The following is a 25360-nucleotide window of genomic DNA, read 5'->3' on the forward strand; positions in this document are numbered from 1 at the left end:
GCCAACTCCATCAAGGACACAAGCCTCCCCACATCTTCAAGAAGCAATGGCCCAAGAAGGCATCCATCACTAAATGACTCTTACCATCCAGTTCACGCCCTCTTCTCCTTAATAACATCGAGGAGCCTGAAGATTTAGGCTTAACATTTTAGGAACTGCTTCTTCCCCTCTGCCATGAAATTTCTGAATGGTTCATGAACACTAACTTGTTATTTCTCTTTTGTACTTTTTATTTTTATAACTGTAGAGATTTTTATATCTTGCATTGTACTACTGCTGCAAAACAACAAATTTCATGACACACTTCACTGATAATAAACCTGATTCTGATTCTGTAAGGTGAGACTCCAAATGTGAGGAAAATAATGGTGGTTGGCATTGGAGCTTTTTGTATGGTATATCAATTTTAAGATTATTCTAGTTTTGTCATGAACCCATTTCCACAAGCATAGGATCAATTAAAAAGGATATTGTTTTTTGTCATCTTTCAATCCACTACTCTCACGCTTTTCTTTCTTCTCTCCTTTGTCATGCCTGGATTCCTGTTGAAAATATTAAACAAATAAAATATGACAAGATTTTGACAGGTTGAATTGATTAGTCATATTGGCTGCATTCAAGTTTGTCATTCTACCATAGACACATATACCTGCAAATGGAGTAATATTCCTCCATATCAAGTCAAAAGTTAAAAAGTAAACGCTGCTGGCATTTCATACGTGATGAGACCTGGGTGGTGGCAGAGAGTTCAGTAGTGTTTCGGCCTGAAGGAAAAAGCTGTTTCCCATCTAAACAGTTACTGTCCTAATGCTATGGTACCTTCTGCCTGGTAAGGGGTGAAGGAAATTGCTGGACAGAAGGAAGGGGTCATTGACAATGTTATAGGCTCTGCATATGCAGTGCTCTGAATAAATATCTCTGATGGGTAGAAGAGACACCCCCCATCTCTATGATCCTCTCAACAGTCCTCACAGTTCTTTGTAGGTTTTTTAAAAAAAGAGCATCACTGAAAATTTCAGAGATTTGTCTCCAAAAGCATTTTATTAACCCTGGTCAGTCCTCATTTTACTTCCACAGCACCAAGAAAAAAGTGGGCCCTGTTGCTGATCCACTTCACATCCCAGTATTAAATCAAGTATGCCCAGTATTCCAGTCAGACCTCCTTCCATAAAATCCAGGTCAATGATCATTCCATTGTGGTATTTCAGTACGGTATAATTACAAACAAAGCTTGCTCTCTCTGCTTTTCTCCATTCAAAGGGAACAACAATCCTTTAATGATCACATGAAATGCTGAAGTGGAATGATGCTGCTATTCTAGCATTAATCTGTATCACTGTTACCTCAGATTGGAAAGTCGGAAGTGGTTACAGAAGCAGGGAACAAATTTGAAGTGTGAGGGTAAGATTAGGTAGTGAAGACAAAGCTAGAATGTTAATGGAATGTTTTGGAGACAATAAGCAGAGTTGGATCACAGAGACCAAAAATAGGAACAATCTTTGTTCCACACAAATTATATAGGGTTCTAGATTTAGCTCTTAAAATTAATGAGCTTGCAGGTTTCTTTTATAAATTATGACATCTAAATTTTCTGATTCAAAGATATCATAAACCAGAAATCGACTGGTGTAACCAAGGACATGTTCCTAGGTATATGGACAACATAATGTTCAGATAATAGGGTACCTCGGATACGAGGCGGAGTTAAGATGGTGCTAAACGGCAACCTCTTTGCTTGCATCTTTGGAAACAGTTCTTTTCCATCTTTAATATCTTTATTTTTCCCTTTCAGGGTTCTTTTGAAGACCCTGACCTGGAGTTACCCACTGACTTCAGTTCTTTGTGGGAATGGGACCCATTCTTGGGGTTTCAGGCACGCCATGGGGTAGGCCTGAGAGGCAGCCTAGTGTTTTGAAGCCTAAGATCTCGGGGCTTTGGAGATGGGTGGATCAAGGGTCAGTGCCACAGCAGGAGACTCATATGTCATTGGTGAGGCAGGAAAATCTTTCACTGTGAGCCTGAAGACCCGAGAGCTTTACGACCTTCGGGCACAGAGCTCATAAAAAACGATTAAACAGGCTTCTTAATATCATAAACCAGTGGGTTGTTGATATGTCTCCCACTCGCTGTGAAAATGGGGGACACCTTCCTCTCCCTAATTAGGGGGGGGGAGAGGGAGGGAGAGAGAGGGGGAGGGGGAGGGGGAGGGAGAGGGAGAGGGAGAGGGGGAGGGGGAGGGGGAGGGAGAGGGAGAGGGAGAGGGAGAGGGAGAGGGAGAGGGAGAGGGAGAGGGAGAGGGAGAGGGAGAGGGAGAGGGAGAGGGAGAGGGAGAGGGAGAGGGAGAGGGAGAGGGAGAGGGAGAGGGAGAGGGAGAGAAAACTTGTGGGTTGCCGAATGCCAGATGAACTACGATAGTCTTTGGGGTAACTGCAAGGTACTGTGTCTTTGCTATCACTTAGCTCACACTCGTGCTTGGTAGTGGGGGCACTTTTTATTTTGCTGGTGGGGGAGGAGAGGGGATTGTTGCTTGTCACTGCTCATGCCCATGAGGGGGAAGCTGGGGGGGGCGGTTTGGGGGTCTCTCGTTTAACTGTCATTCATTCTTTGGGGCACTTCTCTATTTTTGTGGATGTTTTGCGAAGAAAAAGCATTTCAGGATGTAAATTACGTACATTTTTCTGACATTAAATAGAACCTTTGAACACTGCCACTGGATAATAGAGTAGCTCATCACCAATTAGTTCTTTATTTTCTTCATTATCATTACATGCAAAATTATTAAATATAAACAGCAATAGTTCCAAGTCACATTTGGTTGGACATTTAAAGGCAAGAGTCAAAACCATTAATTATTAATATTTTGGAAGTAAAATATTTCCATTTGAAACAAATAACAATTATTTTAAGATACAGCTGGTCTGCTGCATGCTCTCAAATAATTGTACTTTTAATTAATATCTAGGAACTGTAGTAGTTAATTAAACATCAGTAGCATGTGTTTCTCCAGGAAAGTTGCTGATTCTGCCCTGTTCCAATCTAATCATAAGATTATATTTTTACAGTAAAGTATCAAAAACTAAAATTTGTTATACATTTTAACCTAAATTAATTAAATTGGCAATTTCTTATCAAAACTAAATAACCTACCATACCTTTTTGCTGGCAGTTGAACTTTTCTCTATTTTTTCTAATTTGATGGAGTCGTTTTTATCCCTGTCTTTACCAGAGGCAGATTTTGAGCTCTTATTTTTCTCCTTCTCACTTGAGCGTGGGGAATCTACTGGACTTGCACTTTTACTCCTTTTCCCAGAGCCACCTGTGAAACATTCAATCCTCAATTTATTTTATAGTAATAAAACACTATGAATTGAGTTGACTGCAACGCATATGCCGATTCTTCAACACAATATTGAAAGATTTTCATATTTTTGAACATTTTTCCAACAGACCTACTTCCCTGTCAGATTAAAGAAGTTGCTAGGCAATGTTCAAAAATGTGCTACAAGTTGTCTGGGTCTCAAAGCCAATAAAATGAAAACAATATTTGCTCTTTTTGATCCTTTGCAACATTGTAACATAACAAAGGATACACTTGATATACCTTAGCAATTCACACTTACTCACTTGATCCCTAAGCAGATCTATATATTTGTTTTCATTTTAAGACTTGTTTGGACTGAAATTAACACCTTCCAAAATCATCATAAACAAAGATTTATTTCACTTCGAGTTTTTTTTAATGTCACCTGAAATAAATATATTAAATCTCAAGACTGAGCCATTGCATTTTCTTTAAGTAACAAATTTCTATGTTGAAATAAAGTGCCACATGAGGACACGGCAGAGATAAACCATTATTAAGTTCACGGAGCAATAAGAGGCACAGTAACAAATTATTTTCTCATCTCTACAAACAACTCATGCCTGTCTCTTTAACAGAATTTCATCCAATCACTATTAAGGGTCATTAACACACTACAGAATGGCAATAATATATTCTGGGCAAGTGTCACCTGTGAGTGAGTGGTACATCACTGGCAATGAGCAATGGAGCCCAGAACATGACATAAAAGGTAGGTGCAACCTGGCGAAGATGTATTTGCCAATATGCAGGCTATACTTTTCAGCAGAACAGCTAAAATTCAGCAATTCAAGTCCCAAACTTGTGCAAAAGCTGTGAACTGAATTTCCAGGAGGATGAATCCCAAAATATATTCCATCATTGACTCTACAGGCATTCAAGTAATTGGATCTACTTTGGCTGCGAGTAATAGGGATTATACTGCATAGAAAGTGAGCAAATTCTAAAATATTTTGCTTTGAATGAGCTATCAATATTAATTTTTAAATTAGTTTCACTTTTTAAGTGTTCATTAAAACAACTACATTTCAAAAGACAATTATATTTTCTATGGCTTCAAAAGAAAGCAAATCCTGCCCTCATTTTCACCTTATGATAAAGATTGTCAGTAGTTTTATGGGTTGGGCTGAAGTCTCTGTACTAAGTTGTCTGCAACCCAATGCACTGAACTCAGGGATGTAGAAAGTCAGTAAGATTAGGCTAGTCCTGTATGATCCAGTCCACCTTAGGCAAGGTTTGTAACGGATACAGAAAACAATGAGAAAAAATTTATAGTTTGACTAAGAGCCAATGTACTACATAACTATTAAGTATATCCAGTCTCTTTTTATTCAAGTAAATGTGAAAATTAATCCACTGAATCAGACCTTCATCATGTCTCTCATTTTCATTCCACTTTTCAGCACTTTAAGTCACTTTTCTGCGTTAACTATATTCGACAGCTATTGAGGAATCATTTAGCTGACTTGGATCTGTCAATCTGTCTTTAAAACTCTTAACAACAAAAAAGATACTAATATTTACCTGTTCCATTTTCATCTTTACGCCGTTTTGATTCTTGTATGTTCTCTCGATCACTATTTGAATGATCCTAAGAAGAAAAGAAACAAAAATTCCTACCTAGAATAACAAAAGGAGGTCATTCAAGAGGGAATTCCCGACAAAAGAAAGTTGCAGAGAACATAGGACGTAGAATAGTACAACACAAGAACAGGCCCTTTGGCACATTTCTGAGATGACCATGATCCAATTTAATGACGTCTGCCAAATTATCTGTACTCCTCCATTCCCTGCCTGTTCATGCACTTATCTAAATACCTCTTCAATGTTGCTATTACATCTGCTTCTACTACTTTTCCTGGCAGTGTGCTCCAATCATCAACCACAATGTGTAAAAATAACTTTAAACATTCCTCCTCTCAAATTAAAGCTACACCCTTCAATACATAACAGTTCCACCTTGGCAACAAGACTTTGGCTTTCTACCCTTTCTACGCCTCTCAAAAATTGATGTACATCTATCAGATTCTCTCCTCAGCCTCTGACAATCAAACAACTTTCCAAGTGTATCCAACCTCTCCATTTTGTTAGCACTCTCTGATCCAAGTAACAAACAGATGAACCTCTTCTACACTCACTCCAAAGCTCCCACATCCTTCTGTAATGCAATAACCAGAAGTGCAGGTAATAGTCGAAATGGCAAAACGAAGGTTTTCTACGGGTAAAAACCAGCATTTCAACTTTTATACTCAACAACCCAACTGATAAAGGCCAAAGGCCCTTTTTAAATCTTCCTACCAATCTTTGTTGCTGCTTCCAGGGTTCTATAGACTTGTACCCAAGATCTCTTTGCTAAAATTCATGTATACAATATACACTGCCCAAATTTAAATCATATTTTCTGGCTCCTCAAAAACTCCATGGCCTTTTGTGAGCAAAGTCTAGGCTAGAAGCAAACAGATTAAATCCTCAAGAATCATTTCCAAAAATTTCCCTACAACTGATGCAAGGTTTATCCAGTCTAAGCGTGATTTCCTGGCTTGTCTTTACTGCTCCTCTTAGACAGAGGAATAATATTGGCTTTCTCCAATCCTCTGAGATCTTACATGTGGCTAAAGAGGAGTCAAAGATCTCAGTCAAGACCCCAGTCTTCTCTCTTGCCTCTATCAATAACCCAGGATCCCATCAGGCCAGGTCCTATTCACTTTAATGCTCCTCAAGTGACCTAACAGCACCTCCTCCTTGATTTTAACATGCCCTAGAATATGAATACACCCCTCCCTGATCTCACTATCCTCCATGTTTTACTCTTTACTGAAAACAGATACCTCTTTCTCATTTAGTATTTTGCCCACTTCCTTTTGCTTAACATATAAATTCCCTTTGTCCGAGTGGAATTACCTTTATTTTTATAATGCCTTGCGATTCTTCCTAATCCTACCTGTCAAGGGCATGTTTAGTGGCCTTGTAGCTCTCCTGATTCTGTTTTAAGTTCTTCTTGTTTGCTTTATATTCTTCTATAACCCTGTCCAATTTCAGCTTCTGAAATATTACCCATGCTTTCTTTTTCACTCTGACTAAAATTATAACATCTCTTATCATCCATGGTTCCTGAACTTTAACTTTCTTCCTCACAGGATTATGATGGTTCTAAATTCTGACCATCTGACTTTGAGATGGCTTCTACAATTCAGATGTCGATTACCTAATAACAACTGCTCCCAATCTACTACTTTACCCTGTTAGGTCTTATCCTTACCCATAACTATTGGAAAACTTTGAGAAATGATTGCTTTTCTTAAATGGTCACCAGAAAATCTGATCACCTGACTAGGCTAATTTCCTAATGCAAGGTCTGGTACGGCCTCTTACCTGGATGGACTTAACAACATTCTGTGTTATAATACCCTACAGAATGAACAAAATTGCCCCATCTAAGCCTCAAGCACTCCAGTCAACATTTCTGGAAATTAAATTCACCCTGTTGAGAGGTTACATGACTTTTAGTCAAGTCCCATCTTAGTCAAAGCAAATGCAAGAAATATATTTATCATCACTCCAAGCTTCTTCCAGTTTTTCAGTACAACTCAAGAAATATCAAAAGCAGAAAAAAAAGCTCTGCACAACAGTTAATATTCAGATTCATATTTATAGATGTCACTGGTAAAAAAAAACTGCAATGTTGAAAACTGTTTAGTTCTGGTTTAAATCTGCTTTGCTATCAACCGTACCCTCTTGCGCTCTTTTCGTTCTTTATCTTCTTTCTTTTCCCTCTCTCTTGACCGATCCCTTAACTTCTCCACTTCTTTCTTCTCCATTTCTCTTTCTTTACTCTTTGACTGTGTGCCTGTACTATGGTTGGTATGATGCGGGCTATGATGCTGTTAAAAATGATGCAAGGCACACTTATGATGACAATGTCTCAACAGAATTAAATAACATTCCATTAAAGTCAAATAAAACATCCTCTTTAATACAATAAAAATTTCAATGCAATAATACATTTGCTTGTTAGCTGGCTTCAGGTTCAAAACACACAACTGAAAACAAGATGATTTTATTGAGGTCTTCACTCAAACGATTTCATCAGTAGATCTAAATCATTGAACACCAGTGTAAGAAGCAAGATCATTAAGGATATTGAAGATGCAAAAAGTAGTTAAATCATTGAAATAAAAATTAGTAAATATAAAATATCTTTAAGATAAACTAAAATAAAGAAAACATATTTCATTTCAACTTGTCAGTGAAAGGCAGAAATTTCCATTGCCAATTAGTAGCCACAACTTCCAGAAACACACAAATTCCCAGGGAGACTGAGACTTCACTTTAATTTTGTTTGCACAGGGAACCCCCAGGTTAGGTGATCTGATTCAGGAAAATCCCACTTGATGCACATTCTTCTATAGGTTTTTAAAGCATTTTCCAGATGTTAATAATGATGTTGTATGGTGCTCATTAATGATTGGATACAGTAGTGTTTGGGAAAATATTCAATAATTGAACTCTTCAAGTGCATGCAGAGCAATATGAAATGCATTATATTAAATGCACATTTCTGACTTACAGAGAAATGAATATACGTACAGCTCCCAGTAAGTGAACTCAGATGTTACCCAGGGATTGCCCTGTACTAATTTACATTTATACATGGATATGGTGAAAAGAGAAACTCAGAATAGAGTGTTTAAACAGTGGCGTTAGCCCAATAACATTTGTGATTGAACATAACAATTTTGGTTAAATTGCATTTTAATAGACCATTGTATTCAAAGAGCTTCAACGTAATCTGTAGAATACATGTAGTTAAAAACCAATGGTCATCATAAATTTCAAATGCTAAAATATAGAAAACTCAAAAGGTAAATATTGCTTACGGCTTTCTTTGTAAGCATGCTTAGTATTAAACTGTCCTTGGAAGCAATGTCACAATATTTTTATATGCTCCATTACACTGGCCATGCAACATCACGTTATAATGCAAAATATACCTTAGCACTTCATACATTAATAAAAATACAATATGATCATGGAATTTATGAAAGCTCCCCCAGGTCTGCCCTCTTCACCAGGAAATTAGCTGATTTCCCTTGAACCAATCTAGTGATGGGGAGAACATGGTGGTGGAAAAGAGATTAAGGGACTGGAAGGCAGTATTGTCTTCACTCAGGGAATGCAATGAAGATTGGGAATTGAATTAAAACCTAACAGGGACTGTAGGGTTTCATTTAAAAATGCCCTTACAAGTAATCTTTGGATGACTAAAGAGAAACACTCCCTAAGCAAGCACTGAAGAGAGACTAGATTAATAAAACATTCTCAAAGTGTGTCTCAAGATCAAAGTACAAAGATAACAAAATAAGTTAAAATAAAAATCACTACTGGGGTGACGCTACATTTCGGTTTATATTTCTTTATACAGAAGAGACTGCTGTGGCTATATAATGGAACAGTGGCTGTCTAAGAGACAAATTCACACAGTTTTAAAACACCTTTCTGGTTTCAAATTTATGTTTATTTGGAAACTTATTATTATGGTTTCTTTAGTCAACTAGTCAGAAAGAAACAAATCAAAATTTTAGAAAGTTGATGTACATTAATCTTCAATAATCCTGCAACAAACCCACAACATAATTTATATTAACTTACAAGAATTTATTGAGGGAACAAAAAAGCTTCCTTGTAAACATTCCCCACTGCATACAAATTCCAACAACAAGAATAACATTTTCATCAGATGTTTTGTGTTTTGACCAAATGAGCAAATCAGAACTTTTCCACCCAAATATTGTTATTGTAGATCATGTACCAATCTTCAAAAACAATCCCAAAAAATATCTGAGTAACAATTTAGACAAGGATATACAAAAATAAATTTAGATATGAGATACTGTATTTCATTTTTCAGTGGTATTTCAGTAATATTGTAAATATATTCTCATCACGTCACCACATGATATGGGCATGCCTCGTTTAAACTAAATACTAAATTAGGCTCACATTTCGGACTCTCCGTCTTTTCCTTTAAATCAGTTTTATGTTTTGGAGTTACAAAACATAACATGAAGAAAATAAAAGCTGAAATGAAATAATGGCTCTGAATGAGATAATGTAAAAATTCGTAAGAACAAATGATATAGAAGCAGAATTATGCCATTTGGCCTATTGAGTCTGCTCTGCCATTTCATCATAGCTGATCCATTTTCCTCCTCAGCCCTAATCTCCTGCATTCTCCCTGTATCCTTTGTGCCCTGACCAATCAAGAATCTCATCAACCTGTACCATAAATATATCCAATGACTTGACCTTCACAGCCACCTGTGACAACAAATTCCACAAATTCACCACTCTCTGGTTAAAGGAATTCCTCCTCATCTCCATTCTAAAAGGACGTCCCTCTATTTTGAGGCTGTGTCCTCAGGTCCTAGACCCCACCCACCATAGGAAACATGCTCTTCACATCCACTCTATCGAGGCCTCTCAACATTTGATAGCTTTCAATGAAGTCACCCCTCATTCAGCTAAATTCCAGTGAGCAGCAGCCCAAAGCTATCAAATGTTCCTCTTATGACAAGCCTTTCAATCCTGGAATCATTTTTTGTTCACCTCCTTTGAACCGACTCCAACATCAGCACATCTTTTATTAGATAAGGGACTCAAAATTGCTCATAATACTCCATGAGACCTCACGTACCTTATATAGCCTTCACAGTACAGAGCTGCTTTTATATTTTAGTCCTCCCAAAATGAATGCCTTCCTCACCGCTGACTCAACCTGCAATTTAACCTTTAGGGAATCCTACACATTGACTCACAAGTTGCTTTGCACCTCAGATTTTTGAATTTTCTCTCCATTTAGAAAACCATTTTCTTTTATCAAAGTGCATGACTAGGCACTTCCTGACACTATATTCCATCTGCCCATACTCTGAAGCTGTCTAAGTCCTTCTGTAGCCTCTCTACTTGCTCAAAATGACCTGCCCCTCCACCTATCTTCGTATCATCCACCAACTTGGCCAGAAAGCCATCAATTCCATCATCCAAGTCATTGACAGGTATAATGTACAAAGAAGAGGTCCCAACACAGATCCCTGTGGAACTCCACTAGTCACTAGCAGCCAACCAGAAAAGACTCCCTTTATTCCCACTCTTTGCCTCCTGTCAATCAGCAAATGCTCTATTCATGCTGGTATCTTTCCTGTAAAACCATGGGCTCCTTTAAGCAGCTTCATGTGTGGCAACCTGTAAAAGGCCTTCTGAAAATCCAAGAATACAGCATCAATCAATTCTCCTTTGTCTATACTGCTTGTTACTTCCTGAGGAAAGATGTTCCCGAGGAAGCCATGCTGACGACAGCCTATTTTATCATATGCCTCCAAGTACTCTGAAACTACATCCTTAATTCCAACATCTTCCCAACCACTGAGGTCAAACTAACTGATCTATAATTTCCTTTCTTCTGCCTCCCTCCCTTCTTGAAGAGTGGAAAATCCTTGGTGAGATGAGAGTAGGATCAGAAACCTAAACTATTATTGAAACTCCAAAGAAGATTGAACAGAATGCAAAATAGATTAACCTGTCCAACACAAATACACCAATCATATTCACATTTTAAACAAATGAATTATTGTTACCAAGTATTTAATGGAATAATCTGAAAATAAAAGGGACGGAGAAAATGTAGTATTTCTTGCACAATGAAAAGCATCAAAATTTGGTTGCAAGCAGTTAAAATAGCTCACATAACATGACATAACATAATACCTTCACCAAAAGCCACCGTGTGTATTGACACAATTCAAAAAATAACATGAGCTATAAGGTAACAGTAAATAAACTAAGTTCATAAACAGAAGATTTCTCACAGTGTATTCTAAATAACTGAAAATAAACTTGTATGATTCAGCAACATTTAAGCAGAATGTATTGGTTCTGTACTAGTGCTGCCAAAACTGCTTAGATTATTCAAAATCCAGACACGCAGCAAAATTATGCTTGTGCACAAACGTGAAGTTAACTTATTCCCTTGACAAACCAAAGTGTAATTTCAATATTTCACATCAACTGAAACATTTTCAGCTCAACCACAAAAAGCAAAATCTGGAAATGTTGGATAAATTGAACCTTCCAATGTTCAATAATACTAAGATCTAAGATTATATATTAAAATCTTCAAAATCCGATTCTAAGATTAACTGGAAGAAATTATATGGATTTAACTCCTCTGAACTGGAAATTCTGAACTAATGTGCTGCCCTTTGGCATGACAGTGAAAGGTATAAATTGCTGAAAGCATTCAGCTGATTTAATGTTAACTTCCTTTTCCTTTGCGCTTCTATTACATACTTTAAAACCTTCATTTACTGTTCTTCCAAAGTATTTAACAGATTTATGACAAGAATTTCAATCCAGGGTTTCTTCTAGCTTCAAAAAGGGAGACTCTTTATTCTCACTGTTTCTGATTTGAACGAAAACAACATCCCCTGGATTGACTTCACAATAATCTTGTCATTCAGTGTGAATATTCAAATGGATTCTGTCATCCAACTTGCAACTATGCTCTTCCTCCAATACTTTTCTTCACCTCAAGATAAATATCTTCTGAGCAATCACATTTGCTACTACCTCGCATGTCTCAATCCACTGCTTTTAAATGACATCAAAAGGTCCACATTCCATTTTCATTCCCAACAAATTGTTGGGTCTTTATCTGCTTGCATCTCATTGCACTGAACATAATTGTTTATCTTTGACTTTTGGTAACATTATAAATTGTTTTTGCTTAAGCAATCTCCCCCTTTCTTTGCAAAACAAGTGTATTTGGACTGCTCTAAGCTACATCCTGTTTAATAAATTACTTCATCAATGAATTGTTTCTCTTACTGAAACTACTTTTAACTCTTGGATTGAAGGTTATCCTTCCAAAAATTACTTATTTGTATCCTTCAAGTCTAGCCCCATCTAGCTGAGGAGACGTTTGGCCAAAGTAATAATTATTCTAATTACAGTAACATGAACTTTCCCTCTCTGTCCTCCTCAGTCAATTACTCTATGCACCACTTTGTTTCTTTATGCCACTGTTATTTACATATTTCTGATGCAACACTGGCATAATGCTGCCATAGTTCCCACTCCCCTCCCTTCATTACATAATTATGTCAACTACTTACAAACTAACATTAGTCCTTTTTGGACCCGTTGTTATGGATCCTTCAGTGGCATCATGTGCACAAGACACATTTCTTTTGGAGGTGAAAGACGTGCACAATAACATGGATAGCCTAAAACCTTTTCTATTATGCCTAGTATTTCAGATTCCATATTTTAAATACATTGGTCAAGATAATTATAATGACTTACAAAATAAGTTGACATCATTAATAATATCTTAACTCAACTAGACTATTGGTAAATTAATACCTGGAGGCCCCAGAACTAACTGAAGATCCTCCATTAACAAGATATACAATATAAGAGCAGGGATGATATGTTGCAATTTTGAAACATGGGTTAGATCATAAATAGAATGCAGAATGGTTTCAATTCTGGTCATGACACAAAAGGACATAATTGCACTGGGGAGGGTGCAGAAGAGATTCACAAGAATATTGCATTGGGATGGAATATATCAGTTAAGACGAGAGACTGGATAAGATGTGTTGTTTTCATTGGATCAGACTAACAGAAATATGAGACATAGAAAACAGGGATAGTAAGAAACTTTCCCCCATGGCAACCTAAATCTGGGGTTGAAGTTAAAAAGTAAAATGCTTAGAAGGATCGGGGAAGAATTTTTCACCGAGATGATGGCTGTAACCTGGCATGACCAAGAAGAAGCAGAAGGAACAGGTATGAAGTGCATGAAAAAAAATCACAAAGCTATGCTAAGACAAGATTAATTTTAATCAGTGAATGGTGGAAATATTCTACATGTCAGGCATAAGGTGCAGAGAGTGGAAGAGTTAACATTTCAAAATGATGCACGATCAAAACAGGAGATTAAGAGATATAGATAAATAGGTGAAGAGAACAAATAAAGTATAGGTGATATGGTCAAAGTCAACAGAAATTATATGACAAAAAGTGTAAAGTGAAAGTTTTCCTTCATTAATTTTAAATAACAATTCTCTTTGCCATTTAAACTTCCACCTTACTGTCCAGTAGTAAAACAACTGAAAAGCATTAACAGCCAATATAAAAGGACTAAATAAATTATTAAAATTAGTAGATGAAAAGACTGAATGCTAACAATCTAAATAAAGCTGAAAATGCTGCATAATTTAAGCTTTTCAATTACGGCAGGTCAAAGGCTGCTATGGTTCTTGGGCAAAATAGAAGCTTCATTGTAACAGAGAACTTAAAGTGGAAAAAGATACAACGCTGGGTCATACTTGCAAATGTTGGTACTCTACAAAGCGTTTATCCTATCTGCATCTGATCTCAGTGTAAATATACATCATATGCAATAAATTCACAATACAAATAACAGTGATCCACTGGGAAAATATGACTAGAGCCCTAGATGGCAAAATATTGCATGAAGGTAAACCTCAGACTAAATAAAGGTTTGTAGATAACTTGGTGCTCAATTAAGTTAGAATTGGCATTACATCATTATCATCACCAACTCAATTGAAGCCCAAGGCATTTCTCTGGAAATTAAAATTTTAAAGTAATCAAATTACTAGAATTATGGAATAAGAATATGAAATCCAGGCATTAACCTACAAGTTTATTTGCATAAAATCTTCCATAATAAGGTTTAATGATTTGGGAAACCTCTTAAAGAACAAAAACAAATCAAGAAATGGTCAGGATACCCTTTGTTTGCGGGACACCACGCTGTTAAATTGGGGCAGGAGATCGTCAGTCACATGCACTTGTGTGGCTGTTAGTCACTACTACATGTGCATAGAGCAAATGTAGTGTGCTTGTGTTACATTATCGATTTGGACTGATGGGCGTCGATTCAAAATGCAGTGATTTTTGTTTTTAAATTGTGACTAAAAGAAATTTTGAGCCCTTGCCACAAAAAGATTTGACACTAACTGTGTTACCCGACTGGACCAAAATAAAAGCCATCCATCTAACACTACTCATCATTAGCTTGCAGAGATAAATGGAGTGCTGAAAAGTACAACTGCACGTTCGATATATACATTAATAAGATAAACTGAAGAAGAATGGGCATTACACAAGGGACAACAGGGAACATCCCAAAAAGCAAAGTCATGAGGTAAGGATCCAGATGTTGAAGAGCCCTCAATCAATGGTTTTTCACTGTAACTGGACAACGTGTGCGTGTCAGTAGACCAATGTTAAAATACACAGAGTAGTGAGCTAAGAAGCTAGGTCACAAAGATTTTAAAGCAACAGATGGTTGGTTGTCTTGATGGAAAAGTAGGCACCACATTAAATTCAAGAAAGCACACATTGAGAAAGATGCTTTAAGTGCAGAAATATGGATACCTGCAAAACTATCCGACTTGCTTCAAAAATTTTGTGCAGTTGATATCTACAACGTTGATGAAATGGACTTTTTTTTAATATCGTGCCATGTCCAACAGTTCCCTTGGCTACAAACACATAACTCTAGGTTCAAAGAAAGCAATGGTTCGCATTACTCTGTTGTGTTTTTCAAATATATCAGGAACTGATTAAAAGAAATTGTTGATTATCGGTAAAGGTGTTAAACTTTGATGCTTTAAGGGGCCAAGAACAGATAGTTTATGAATGGATAATTATGCCAGCATACACTCAATGAATGAAAGTGTATGGAGATTGTACATTCTCCCTGTGACTGCTTGGTAGGTTAATTGGTCACTGTAAATTGTCCTGTGATTAGATTAGGATCCGGGTTGCTGGGCTGCACTGTTTTTCACACTAACCTGACAATTGCTGATATCGGCAGAAGCTTATTTTAGTGCTTTTAAATGTCTCTGATAATTAGAGACATTTGACATCTTGTAGCTGATTCAATAATAAATACATTTGGATACATATTAAGCAATGGTTAATAAACAGCAAACAGAAAAATAAACAACACTAAGCTAAACTTAATTTTACTAACAAAGATCAGCAACCCCATTCAAATGAATTAGACTGGGTTCGATTCAGCAGTTTTGGCTGGTGTAAATGATCAAATGCAATAAGTAACCAGCCCTAAACTTCATTAATTACATAATGCCATTATGCCTCCTATGGAACCAGGAGCAGAACAAGGAGTCAAAATAGCACTCCAAAGATCTTCTCGTTTTTCTGCTTGAAGATCTTGAGCAGTTGCATGCAGTAAACAAGTAATCAATTTTGTTATTGAGATCCAAAAAGAGAAAGTTAGACAAAGTTATACCAAGCTGTTAATGATGTATTATTCCAATATTAATAACCAAATAACCATGAAATTATAAATAGAATAGATATTAAAAATCAGCTGTGGAAGTCCAAAAAATTGCAAAAGCTGAATATCTAAAACTAAAACTGAAAAGAATAGAAACTCTCAGATGGTTAGGCCACTTCTGGAGGAGAAACAAGGTTTGATGGTGGATTTCTAACTATCGATGTTGACTAGTTCTCTTCCCATAGATATAACATGATTGCTAAGCAGTTCCATCTTTTTTCTGCTTTTTTTCTCAAAATCAGCAATGATGACAAACATAAGCCGAAATGTTGCTTCCATCTCATGATTCTCCTGAGTGACCAGTAACACAGGAAAGTTGAAGGATTATGGATAAATGAGTCAGAATAAAACTGATAACAAGTCATCACATAAAATTATGTACTTCAGGACTAATTTGCCTCAGGCATACAAATACAAACATATTTAAGTTAATTTGCTACCAAATAAAAATGTTACAAAATAATGATATATAATGAAAAATATTTCAGATTGTTCTCCTTCGGATGAACTGGTAAAAAAGATTCATTTATAGGTATTAGCTTATTTTACTCATCCATAGTTTTAGTCATTAATTGCATTCATGAATAATCAAGCAGGTTTCCAATAATAAATCAGCAAACTATGAACTAACAAGACTTCCAAATGAACATTGTTTTGAAAAGTGATGGCAGCTCAGTTAAGAACACCAACAGTAACCAAAATAGATGAATTTTACTCAAAACGTTCTGTTTATCTTACCAACAATCCCACTCAATGACTATTCATGGGAAGCCCAGTTTTAACAAACCACTCAGGGGTATTTGCCATGGTCAATGTTTGCAAAGGATTGTGTGTGCTTTAAATTCTAATTCAAGCTAACAAGCAAATGTACTTCAACAGAATAATAATTAGATTAACTAAACCACAGTGATGTCTTAATCTCAATATTTTACACTATAAATAGAAACTAAAATAGCAAAGCACCTCAATTTGCAATTGAAGTAAATATTCTGAATCAAAAATATTTTCCCAAAAATACATCAACAACAATTAAAATGATAAGAAAGTACACCTTTATCTCTAAATATCTTCCCTTTTTAAAAAATATTGGAATAGAAAGACATCCAGAAAGGTTTTGACTCAATTTTAAATACAAATAATTATTAATGTAAGTATGTTGTTTTGACTCTTCAACCACCAAGCTTGCTATTTTGATACTGAACACCTGGTTATTATGGTGCTCCATTTTAGAGGTGTCAGCAGTCCCACAGAAATCCACCAGAATATCCTGACAAGCAAGTGTAAACTCAAACACTACTGGCAAGTATCTTCATTGAGGATAAAACTACTTTATGTCGGGTGTATTGTTCTGACAATCCACACTCATGCAGAAACTGAAAGTTAGCATTCAGAATCAAAACCATGCTGATGTTTGTTCTCAAGCTCAGCCCATTGTGGCATCTGAAGTATATCAGACTGTTAACCATGCAAATCCAAATTTTCTGCTTTGCACATTATGTTAAATAAATCAACATATAAGCAAGAGATATTGGCTCCTTAAGAGCAGGTGGAAAAGCACAGTGTTTAAAAAAAATTAACAAAATTGGGTCAAAGCATTTCTGGAATACAAGTATATATTTAAAAGTGACAATGTTTGTGAAACTACAGTCAATAAGATGACTGCAAAAGTTCACCTATAAAAGCTGTCTAAATAAGGCTCAAGTGTCAAACCTTTGCTGATGATTCTTTGTGATCACCGAGACCATCCTGTAGGAATGAATGGAGATGACAGATGAGCTGCAGCGCTTCTCAGAAACCAGAGGACTTTGGGATGCAAGGTGGTGACCACTCTAATGTCTTGCTTGACATGCAGTTACACCTTTAGGAACTAGGCTTTAGGAATTGTTAATGCTTACTGAACAGGATAATAATAGTAATACATTTGAAGTCTATGTTCCAGGAAACAATTTACTGTGATAAAAGTTATTTCTCGAACTTATTTAGATATATTATTTAAATCTGTCTGATGCTGCTGTCATTCATAATTGTAGTCCATATATTAAATTTACAACTAAGCATTAATTTACTAGAAACAAAATAAAACTCCCTGAATATATTACTTAATATAAAATGTTACTATTAAAAAATATACATGAACAATTATCAATTAAATCTTTAAATGTGATGTTATAGAATACTGTTTTCTGTATGAGTAGACTAAGTGAACAATTAAATTCAATGCTAAAAGTGTTAATCTTGTAAAGAGGTGCAGCTCAACAAACCACAACGGGCTCTTTAACCTCCCTTCCAGTGCACTGCATCCAGGAATTGGCACATACTCCTCCAAGTTTCAACCCACAGCAAACTCAAGGATTCGTGGGGGGTTCATCTACATTAAAATAAATACAGCAAACGGTGCAAGGAAGCATCTGCCCTGATTCTTCTATTAGGACACACCCACGTTTCGTGCTGCGTAGTACACCATCGGCCCTCTTGGCTGGAAGGTGGGCTTGGCTGCCATATTTGCATTTTCCTAAGGCAGGATTCAAAAGGCTGGCACACCCAAGGGAAAACAACCCCATGAAGGGAAGATACTAACAACAGCTGTACGCTGTTAGAATTTACACAACTACAGGAGATCAGATCACCAAGGAGACATTAAAGACTTTAATGGAATTCCCTCCATTACTTCCTTCCCAGAAGGCACGAATTGGTAGAATGCTCATCAGCGGGCCTGATGAATCCAGAGGTATCCGGTTATTCTGAACAACTCCAACATTCTTCAGTGCTGAAACGCTCTTCACTCTCAGCGCTGACACCTTGTTGCGACTCCAGCTTGAAGCTATTTTGCTTGTAGCATTATTGCACTTCAAAAACTGACCACTTAATACAATTTGAGGCACTTTGAAGAAAAAATTTCTTGGATTTTCCTCTTACTATTTACAATTTTCGCTAGGTCCTTGAAGCCTTTTTTATATAAAATTTGCTTACAAAATAGTCCAATAAAGAAAATGAATGCATTTTCTATTTAAAAGAAACCTCCAGAGGCTCCATTTTGCACCTTGTATCACTTGAAGGAAGACGATTATTTCCAGAATACCGGCATTCCAAACAGGACAGCCTAATACTGACGGTGCCTTCCTTAGGCTATACTAACCTTTACTGTAGTGGAATGTGAAGGTGATGAGTGGGAATCAAGCTTGCGCCGTTTTTGTTCTGCAATAGAAAAATTATTACATGGTCTAGTAGATTGCGGTAAATTGAAAATTTAAAAAGAGAAGTCAAAACAGTAACAAAAATTTTCTTTAGAACCAAGTAATACAGAATATAATAATAATACTAACATCAATTAACAAAGAACATACAGATCATGTTCTTTCCACTTATATTAAAAAAACTGAGCAAGAATGGAAAGTGAATAAAAAAATAAAATGCTTCCTAAAATGGTGGAATAATTTGCAAAAAAAAGAAATAAAAATGTTGTTACACAATATAGTTCTCCAAATTGTGCTCTACTTAAATTTCAAATGGTTTAAGGTGAACATCTAAATAGTGAGGAGGACTTAATAGACTTGATGAGGAAGCATGACATAGAAATTAACACATGCAATTTATTAGTGAGGAAGATGCAGTAAGTACTAAAATGCAACATTTTCACGGAGATGAAGGGAAAAAAAGAAATGGAGCTGTACCTATCGAAACCTTTGCAAACTCAAGAACTACCTGGGATTACTACTAAAGTTGCAAGATCTATGGATTCATAAAGAACAAAAGAATTCAAAAGGAATAAAGTTATGCTAAACCTATCCCAAAAAAATAGCAAGGTCTCAGATTGACTGTTAGATTCAAAACAGTACTGTAGGTAGTTCAGGTTCTTAGCAGGTGTATAGAAAATATACTGGAGTAATACCAAAGATAGAGGAGTACTGTTGGATGGAGTGACCAAAGGTGGCTGAAAAGATTTAACACTGATATTCAAAATTGTAATGAGTCATGGCATAAATAAGGAGAAAGAGGCTTCTAAAGACATTGAGGGTGAGTAACTGGGGGGCAGGGATTTAAGGCAATCACAAAAGCAGGAGAAATTTCTTGTCTGAACATGTCTGTTTGGTTTCCAGACAATAATTCCACATGCTAAAAAAATCAAATTTAGAACTTAATGTTTTCCAAACAGTATCATAGTTCCATGCTTATGCACTTTAAATAATATTTATGTGTTATCTTTGGCTAACCCAAATTAAAATTCAATTAGCTGCAGATGAGAAATTATTTTTTTTAAGTTCCAGGAAAAATAAAGAAGCAAAACAAATTTGGTCATGTTTCAAACTTCTTAAACTATAGCCATGTTTAAACTGTCAAGAGGGGTAAAAAAGAACAAAGCTGTCAAATTTTGGTTTGCTTTCAATCAATGAAGGACTATTAAGGGAGCCATAACAGAAACATGAATGCCTCCTGCTTATTTATATATATTTACTTATTACAAATAAGTGATAAGGCTTTTAATTAACTTGCATTTGACATGCAAATAATTAGTTATTAAATTGCACAAGAGTGATGAAGTTTCCTTGTAAGACTTCCTCCAGTGAGGGAACTCATTATGAAACCCTGCCCTTAGTGTTGCCCATGATAAAACCATGAAGAGAGGAAGTGTTGGAGGGACAGCATTCAAAATGTAACGATGAAAAGGGACAGAGAGAGGAAGTGTAAAATTATCACCAAAGAGCTGACCCCCCCCCCAACCAACATTCATCCCTTTGGCTACCACCATTGAGTAGGTAATATATTTTCTGGTGATCCAGTTGCATGCTTGACTGCTTTACAATTGTAATTACAGTGACAATGTCCGTAAGTGCCTGAGAAGCTTTAGAACATTGCAAAATAAAAACTAAAATTAATATTTTTTTAAATTTAGAAGCCATTGAGGCAGCAACTATTGCAACATTTAAGAGGAATTTAGAACTGAGCTGAACTGAATAGGCTGCGTTGGTTTGGTATCTTATTTTCTGTGTTTTTCCACCCTTCTTTTTTTTTACTGTTTGCATGATTTGTTCTTTTTTTTTGCATGTTGGGTAGTTTGACGTTTTTCTCTGAACGGGTTCCATGGTGTTCTTTCATTGTTTCATGGCTGTCTGGGAAGACGAATCTCAGAGTTGCATACAGTATACATACTTTGATAAGTAAATGTAGTTTGAATCGTTGAGGGTAAGGGGCTTGGGACTAGCAACAGAAGGGTGGACCAAATGGGCCAAATAGCCTGCTTCCATGCTGTATTTCCTTATGATTCTACTGCTCCATGAGTTAGAATGTGCCAACTTCTGAATGACCTGCTTCTGATTTTATGTCATTCCTTACTATTCCTTCTGTATTTTCATCTGCTTCAAGCAAATGGAATAACTGATAATTTGTTTTCAATTAATAAATCTCTGCTCATGAACTATTTGAAATAGCTTCCAAAACATTAAACACAACTCTGAAAATTTTCATAGACCCATTGGTGTAATTAACTGGAGAAAAACTTAACTTTGGCAAGGTATGTTTTTTCGTTCCTTAAATGCCCACTTTGTTGGTTGAAACAAGACTAAATAATTAATTTCTTCAAGCTCTTCTCATAATAAAGAAAATGAAACAGAATATAGTGCCTTATTATCTTACCCCTATCAGTTTCTGAAGATTCGGATCGTGGAACTGGGGACTTCAAGGACCCAGCAGAGACCGATTTTTCTCCTTTAGTGCCTGTGTGACTTTCTTTGGATTTGGCTTCCTTTAGTGCATCTCTCTCCTTGGATTGCTCCTTTTCTTTCTCCTTTTCCGAGTGTGATTTTGCTTCAGCACCGCTCGATGTCAACCTGGATTTGTCTTCTTTTGCTGTCTTCTCATCCTTCCTGATCTTCTCTTTCTCTTTGTCTGCCTTTGGTGTTTTTTCCTTGGTCTCGCGTATTTTTTCATCTTTATTCATTCGTTCTTCTTTTGATTTCTCCTTTACTTCTTTAGCTGTTGCTTTAGCCTCTGGAGGAACAGCTGGGGTTGCCTTATCTTTTTTATCCTTGTCTTTTTCCTTCCCACTTTTTTCTTTCTCTTCCTTCTCTTTTGTAACTTTGTTGCTGGAAAAGAATATGAAACCCAGAATGTTTTATTTTATACGCAGGATGAGAACACATGCAGAATGATATCACTCAGGTTCTATCACATTTCAAGGTATGCTACTATTCACAGAGAGCATTGTATAAACTTACTATAAAGACAAAATATACATGCCAGTAAAGATACTCAAATTCCCCAGCATTAGAAAAAGGCAAATATATTTTTACAAGCTCTTGTCAGCATTGTCAAGGGATGCTGATGGATGGATTTTGCTAGTCCACTAAATTACATGTGAAGTTATTCATAAAGTTAAGAAATCACTGAATTTTGCCAATTAACTTTCAAATGTGCTTATAAAATGTAAACTTGAGGACCATAGCCCATGACTTCAATACCAAACCTGGAAACGGCTCATTTTGCTATTGTCTTTCATGGCCAAAAACTTTTAAGAAATATCATCCTCTCTGTTTGGTCTTATATATGAAACAAATTAGTAAAGTAATGCTTAAATGGGCAGTTCTAGAAACCATCCTGGACAATATCACTTTTAGCCAGCAGTGAATTTACCAGTTCAAATGGCATTCATTTTCAATGCAATTCACAAATGTTATAAAGAATAACTGTATTTGACAGTCAACAGCGATTCACTTAAAACAAATCATGACTGATTGATTTGAATCTTGCAATAACTAAGGTTAATGAAAGAATGCAGTAGATGATGTTGACATGGATTTTCGAAAGGAGTTATATAAAGTTGCACACAAAAAGCTAGCAACCAGAACTCAGACCAATGAAATTAAAAGGGCAGCAGCAACACAGATAAGACATTAGCTAAAAAACAGAAGCAAGATCACATGAACTGGTATTTTCATACTTGTAGCCAGACTGTTGTAGTATACCCAATCAAGATCCATTCTGCCACCATGGTTATTTCAACGTAAATTAATTGGTTTGGATGTGGAGTGTTTCCAGATTTGTAATTGACATCAGGTTTGTAAGTGTGATAGATCTTGTAGTGTCTTACTATCCATTTCAACATAACATGGATGGATTAATACAAGATGATATTTAGTAACTGTGAAATGGAACATTAAGGCAGAAAGAACAAGGAAAGGCACCATAGATCAAATGGCTCAGTTCTAAATGTATAAAATGTGTAATATTTTGAAACAGTGAGGATTGATTGTAAGTAAAACACACAGGATCATGAGACTCATTCAAAAGAAACACAGATTACTAAGAAGCACGTAAATTCCGTTGAATTTATTTAAAACAACGTGCATACTAAAATTCCAGTTAAAGTTAGAATGCAGAAGCTGGTGTTAGTCTCCTTGGAGCCAACAAAAGTTGAGAGATAATATTCATGGAGATGATCAGGATTTTTTTCTTTTTTCAGTAGGTTAAACACAAAGAAACAGTTCCTATTAGCAAGTGGTTCAAAATCGAGGAAAAAAGTACAATGAGAATAAGAAAATAAGTTTTCACCCAGAAAATAGTCATAACCTGAAACTTGCAGTAAAATAGGAAAGACGAGGAAAATGGGACTGATCAATTTACTTGGATCCAATTTGTATCCTTCTCGTATTGTGACAATTCTAAAAATTCACTGACCATCTATCCATGATACATTTAGAACTTCCAACATGCAGACAGGAAGGCCAAATTCTTACCTGTTTATAGAACTGGTTCCATTACTGGACATAACTTTGGGTATTGTATTAGCTGCTTTGTTAGTAACTTTTATAGCACTCTGAGATTTCTCCTTCAATTTATCTGTTAAAAAGAAAAGAGACTTTAAAACTCTCTCCAAGAAACTTCCCGTGGGTCTATTCAAAACAAAATTATTATTTAAGGTGTACTAATGCTTACAACATTTAATGTACCACAATAATAACAATTAAAACAAAAATGATTTTTACAAAAGATCTATGACCTGGACCTTGTTCTCGATGATATAGTAACAGGCCTCATGTGTGATTTTTTTGAATGCCATTCTCCAAGAATTAGTCACCTATGGCAATGCAAGTACTCTTTCTGACAGCAGTAACTAACTTGCCAGGTTAAAGAGATCACTGATCCTCAGCAAAGTTGCTTCGCATTAAATCATCACCTTAAAGAATCCTTACAGACAATGAAAGCAGGAAAAGCATAAATTTAGCTAATGTTCTAAACATTTACAAAAGATGCACATGATGACAGCAAAAATTCAAACACCACATTTGAAACTAAAATTGAAGAGAATGCAAAATAAAGCCAGGTTTATTTTGGTGCACAGAACTGACTATACTATAATTGAAGGCAAGAACACAATCAACAAAAATATGTATAATTACAGACTACAGAATCTGTCGTCTCTATAGCTGGCAGGCACGGACAGCTCCAGACCATGATCCTTACTGCCAACCTCAATGGTTCTAACGATCCTCAGCAGATTCAGAACCCAGACCACACTGCCATCAATGAGGGTTCCAACAACCATGGACACCTTCAAAGTGCCGATTGCACAATGTCTAACCAACTCGATCGAGCCTTGACTGATAGCATCTCAGACCAAGACTTCATGCGCTGCTGCTGGAACCCGTTTCCCCTTCCCCCACAACCGCTCTGTAATCCCGTGTCTCTCAGGTCCCACCACTAGCTCTCGGGTCCTCGGAAACTCCATCTTCCACTTAGCCCACCTTCCATGAACAGCCTCCCCTCTCCTCTGACACTACCAACCCCCTTTCTCCCTCTGATCTCAGATCTCATTGCGCCAGGTGAAATAGTCAAACTGTGCTGCAGCAACAACCTGGCACTTAACATCAATAAGACCAAAGTGCTGATTGTGGACTTCAGGAAGGGTAAGATGGAAGAAACATACCAATCCTCATAAAGGATCACAAGTGGAGAGAGTGAGCAGCTTCAAGTTCCTGGGTGTCAAGATCTCTGAGGATCTAACCTGGTTCGAACACATTGACGTAGTCATAAAGAAGGCAAGACAGTGGCTATACTTTTTAGGAGTTTGAAGTGATCTAGCATGTCAACAAATACACTCAAAAATTCTATAGTTGCACCGAGGAGAGCATCCTGATAGGCTGCATCTCTGTTTGATATGGAGGGGCTACTGCACAGGATCGAAAGAAGTTGCAAAAGGTTGTAAATCAAGTTAAGCTTATCTTGGGTACTAGCCTACAAAGTACCCAGGACATCTTGAGAGAGAAGTGCTTCAGAAAGACAGTGTCTATTATTAAGGACCTCCAGCACCCAGGGTATGCCCTTTTCTCACTGTTACCATCAAGTAGGAGGTACAGAAGTCTGAAGCCTCACACTCAGCAATTCAGGAACAGCTTCTTCCCCTCTGCCATTTAAATAATAATCTGCTTTTCCATTTTTCCTTCCAAAGTGCACAACCTTACATTTACCAACATTGTACTCCATCTGCCAGGCCCTTGTCCACTCACTTAACCTATCTATATCTCTGCAGACTCTCATTATCTTCTGCACAATTTTCTTTACCACTCAATTTAGTGTCACCAGCAAGCTTAGATACACTGCACTCGGCC

At 36.6% G+C, this 25360-nt stretch overlaps 1 protein-coding gene across 1 annotated transcript in view; it reads right to left on the reverse strand.

The window, feature by feature from the left end:
- Nucleotides 1-458: 458 nt before the first annotated feature.
- thoc2 (THO complex 2) overlaps nucleotides 459-25360 on the reverse strand; it is a 126314-nt gene continuing 101412 nt past the window's right edge. Inside the window, exons 30-37 of the mRNA XM_059976947.1 lie at nucleotides 23489-23591; nucleotides 21390-21838; nucleotides 18895-18953; nucleotides 17469-17504; nucleotides 7093-7242; nucleotides 4886-4952; nucleotides 3153-3316; nucleotides 459-542 (exon numbers count right to left, since the gene is read on the reverse strand). Coding sequence (XP_059832930.1) covers nucleotides 459-542; nucleotides 3153-3316; nucleotides 4886-4952; nucleotides 7093-7242; nucleotides 17469-17504; nucleotides 18895-18953; nucleotides 21390-21838; nucleotides 23489-23591 — 1112 coding nt within the window. The remainder of the gene's footprint in view (nucleotides 543-3152; nucleotides 3317-4885; nucleotides 4953-7092; nucleotides 7243-17468; nucleotides 17505-18894; nucleotides 18954-21389; nucleotides 21839-23488; nucleotides 23592-25360) is intronic.

The sequence above is a fragment of the Hypanus sabinus genome, chromosome 8 (assembly GCF_030144855.1).
Source record: "Hypanus sabinus isolate sHypSab1 chromosome 8, sHypSab1.hap1, whole genome shotgun sequence".
Taxonomy (NCBI): domain Eukaryota; kingdom Metazoa; phylum Chordata; class Chondrichthyes; order Myliobatiformes; family Dasyatidae; genus Hypanus; species Hypanus sabinus.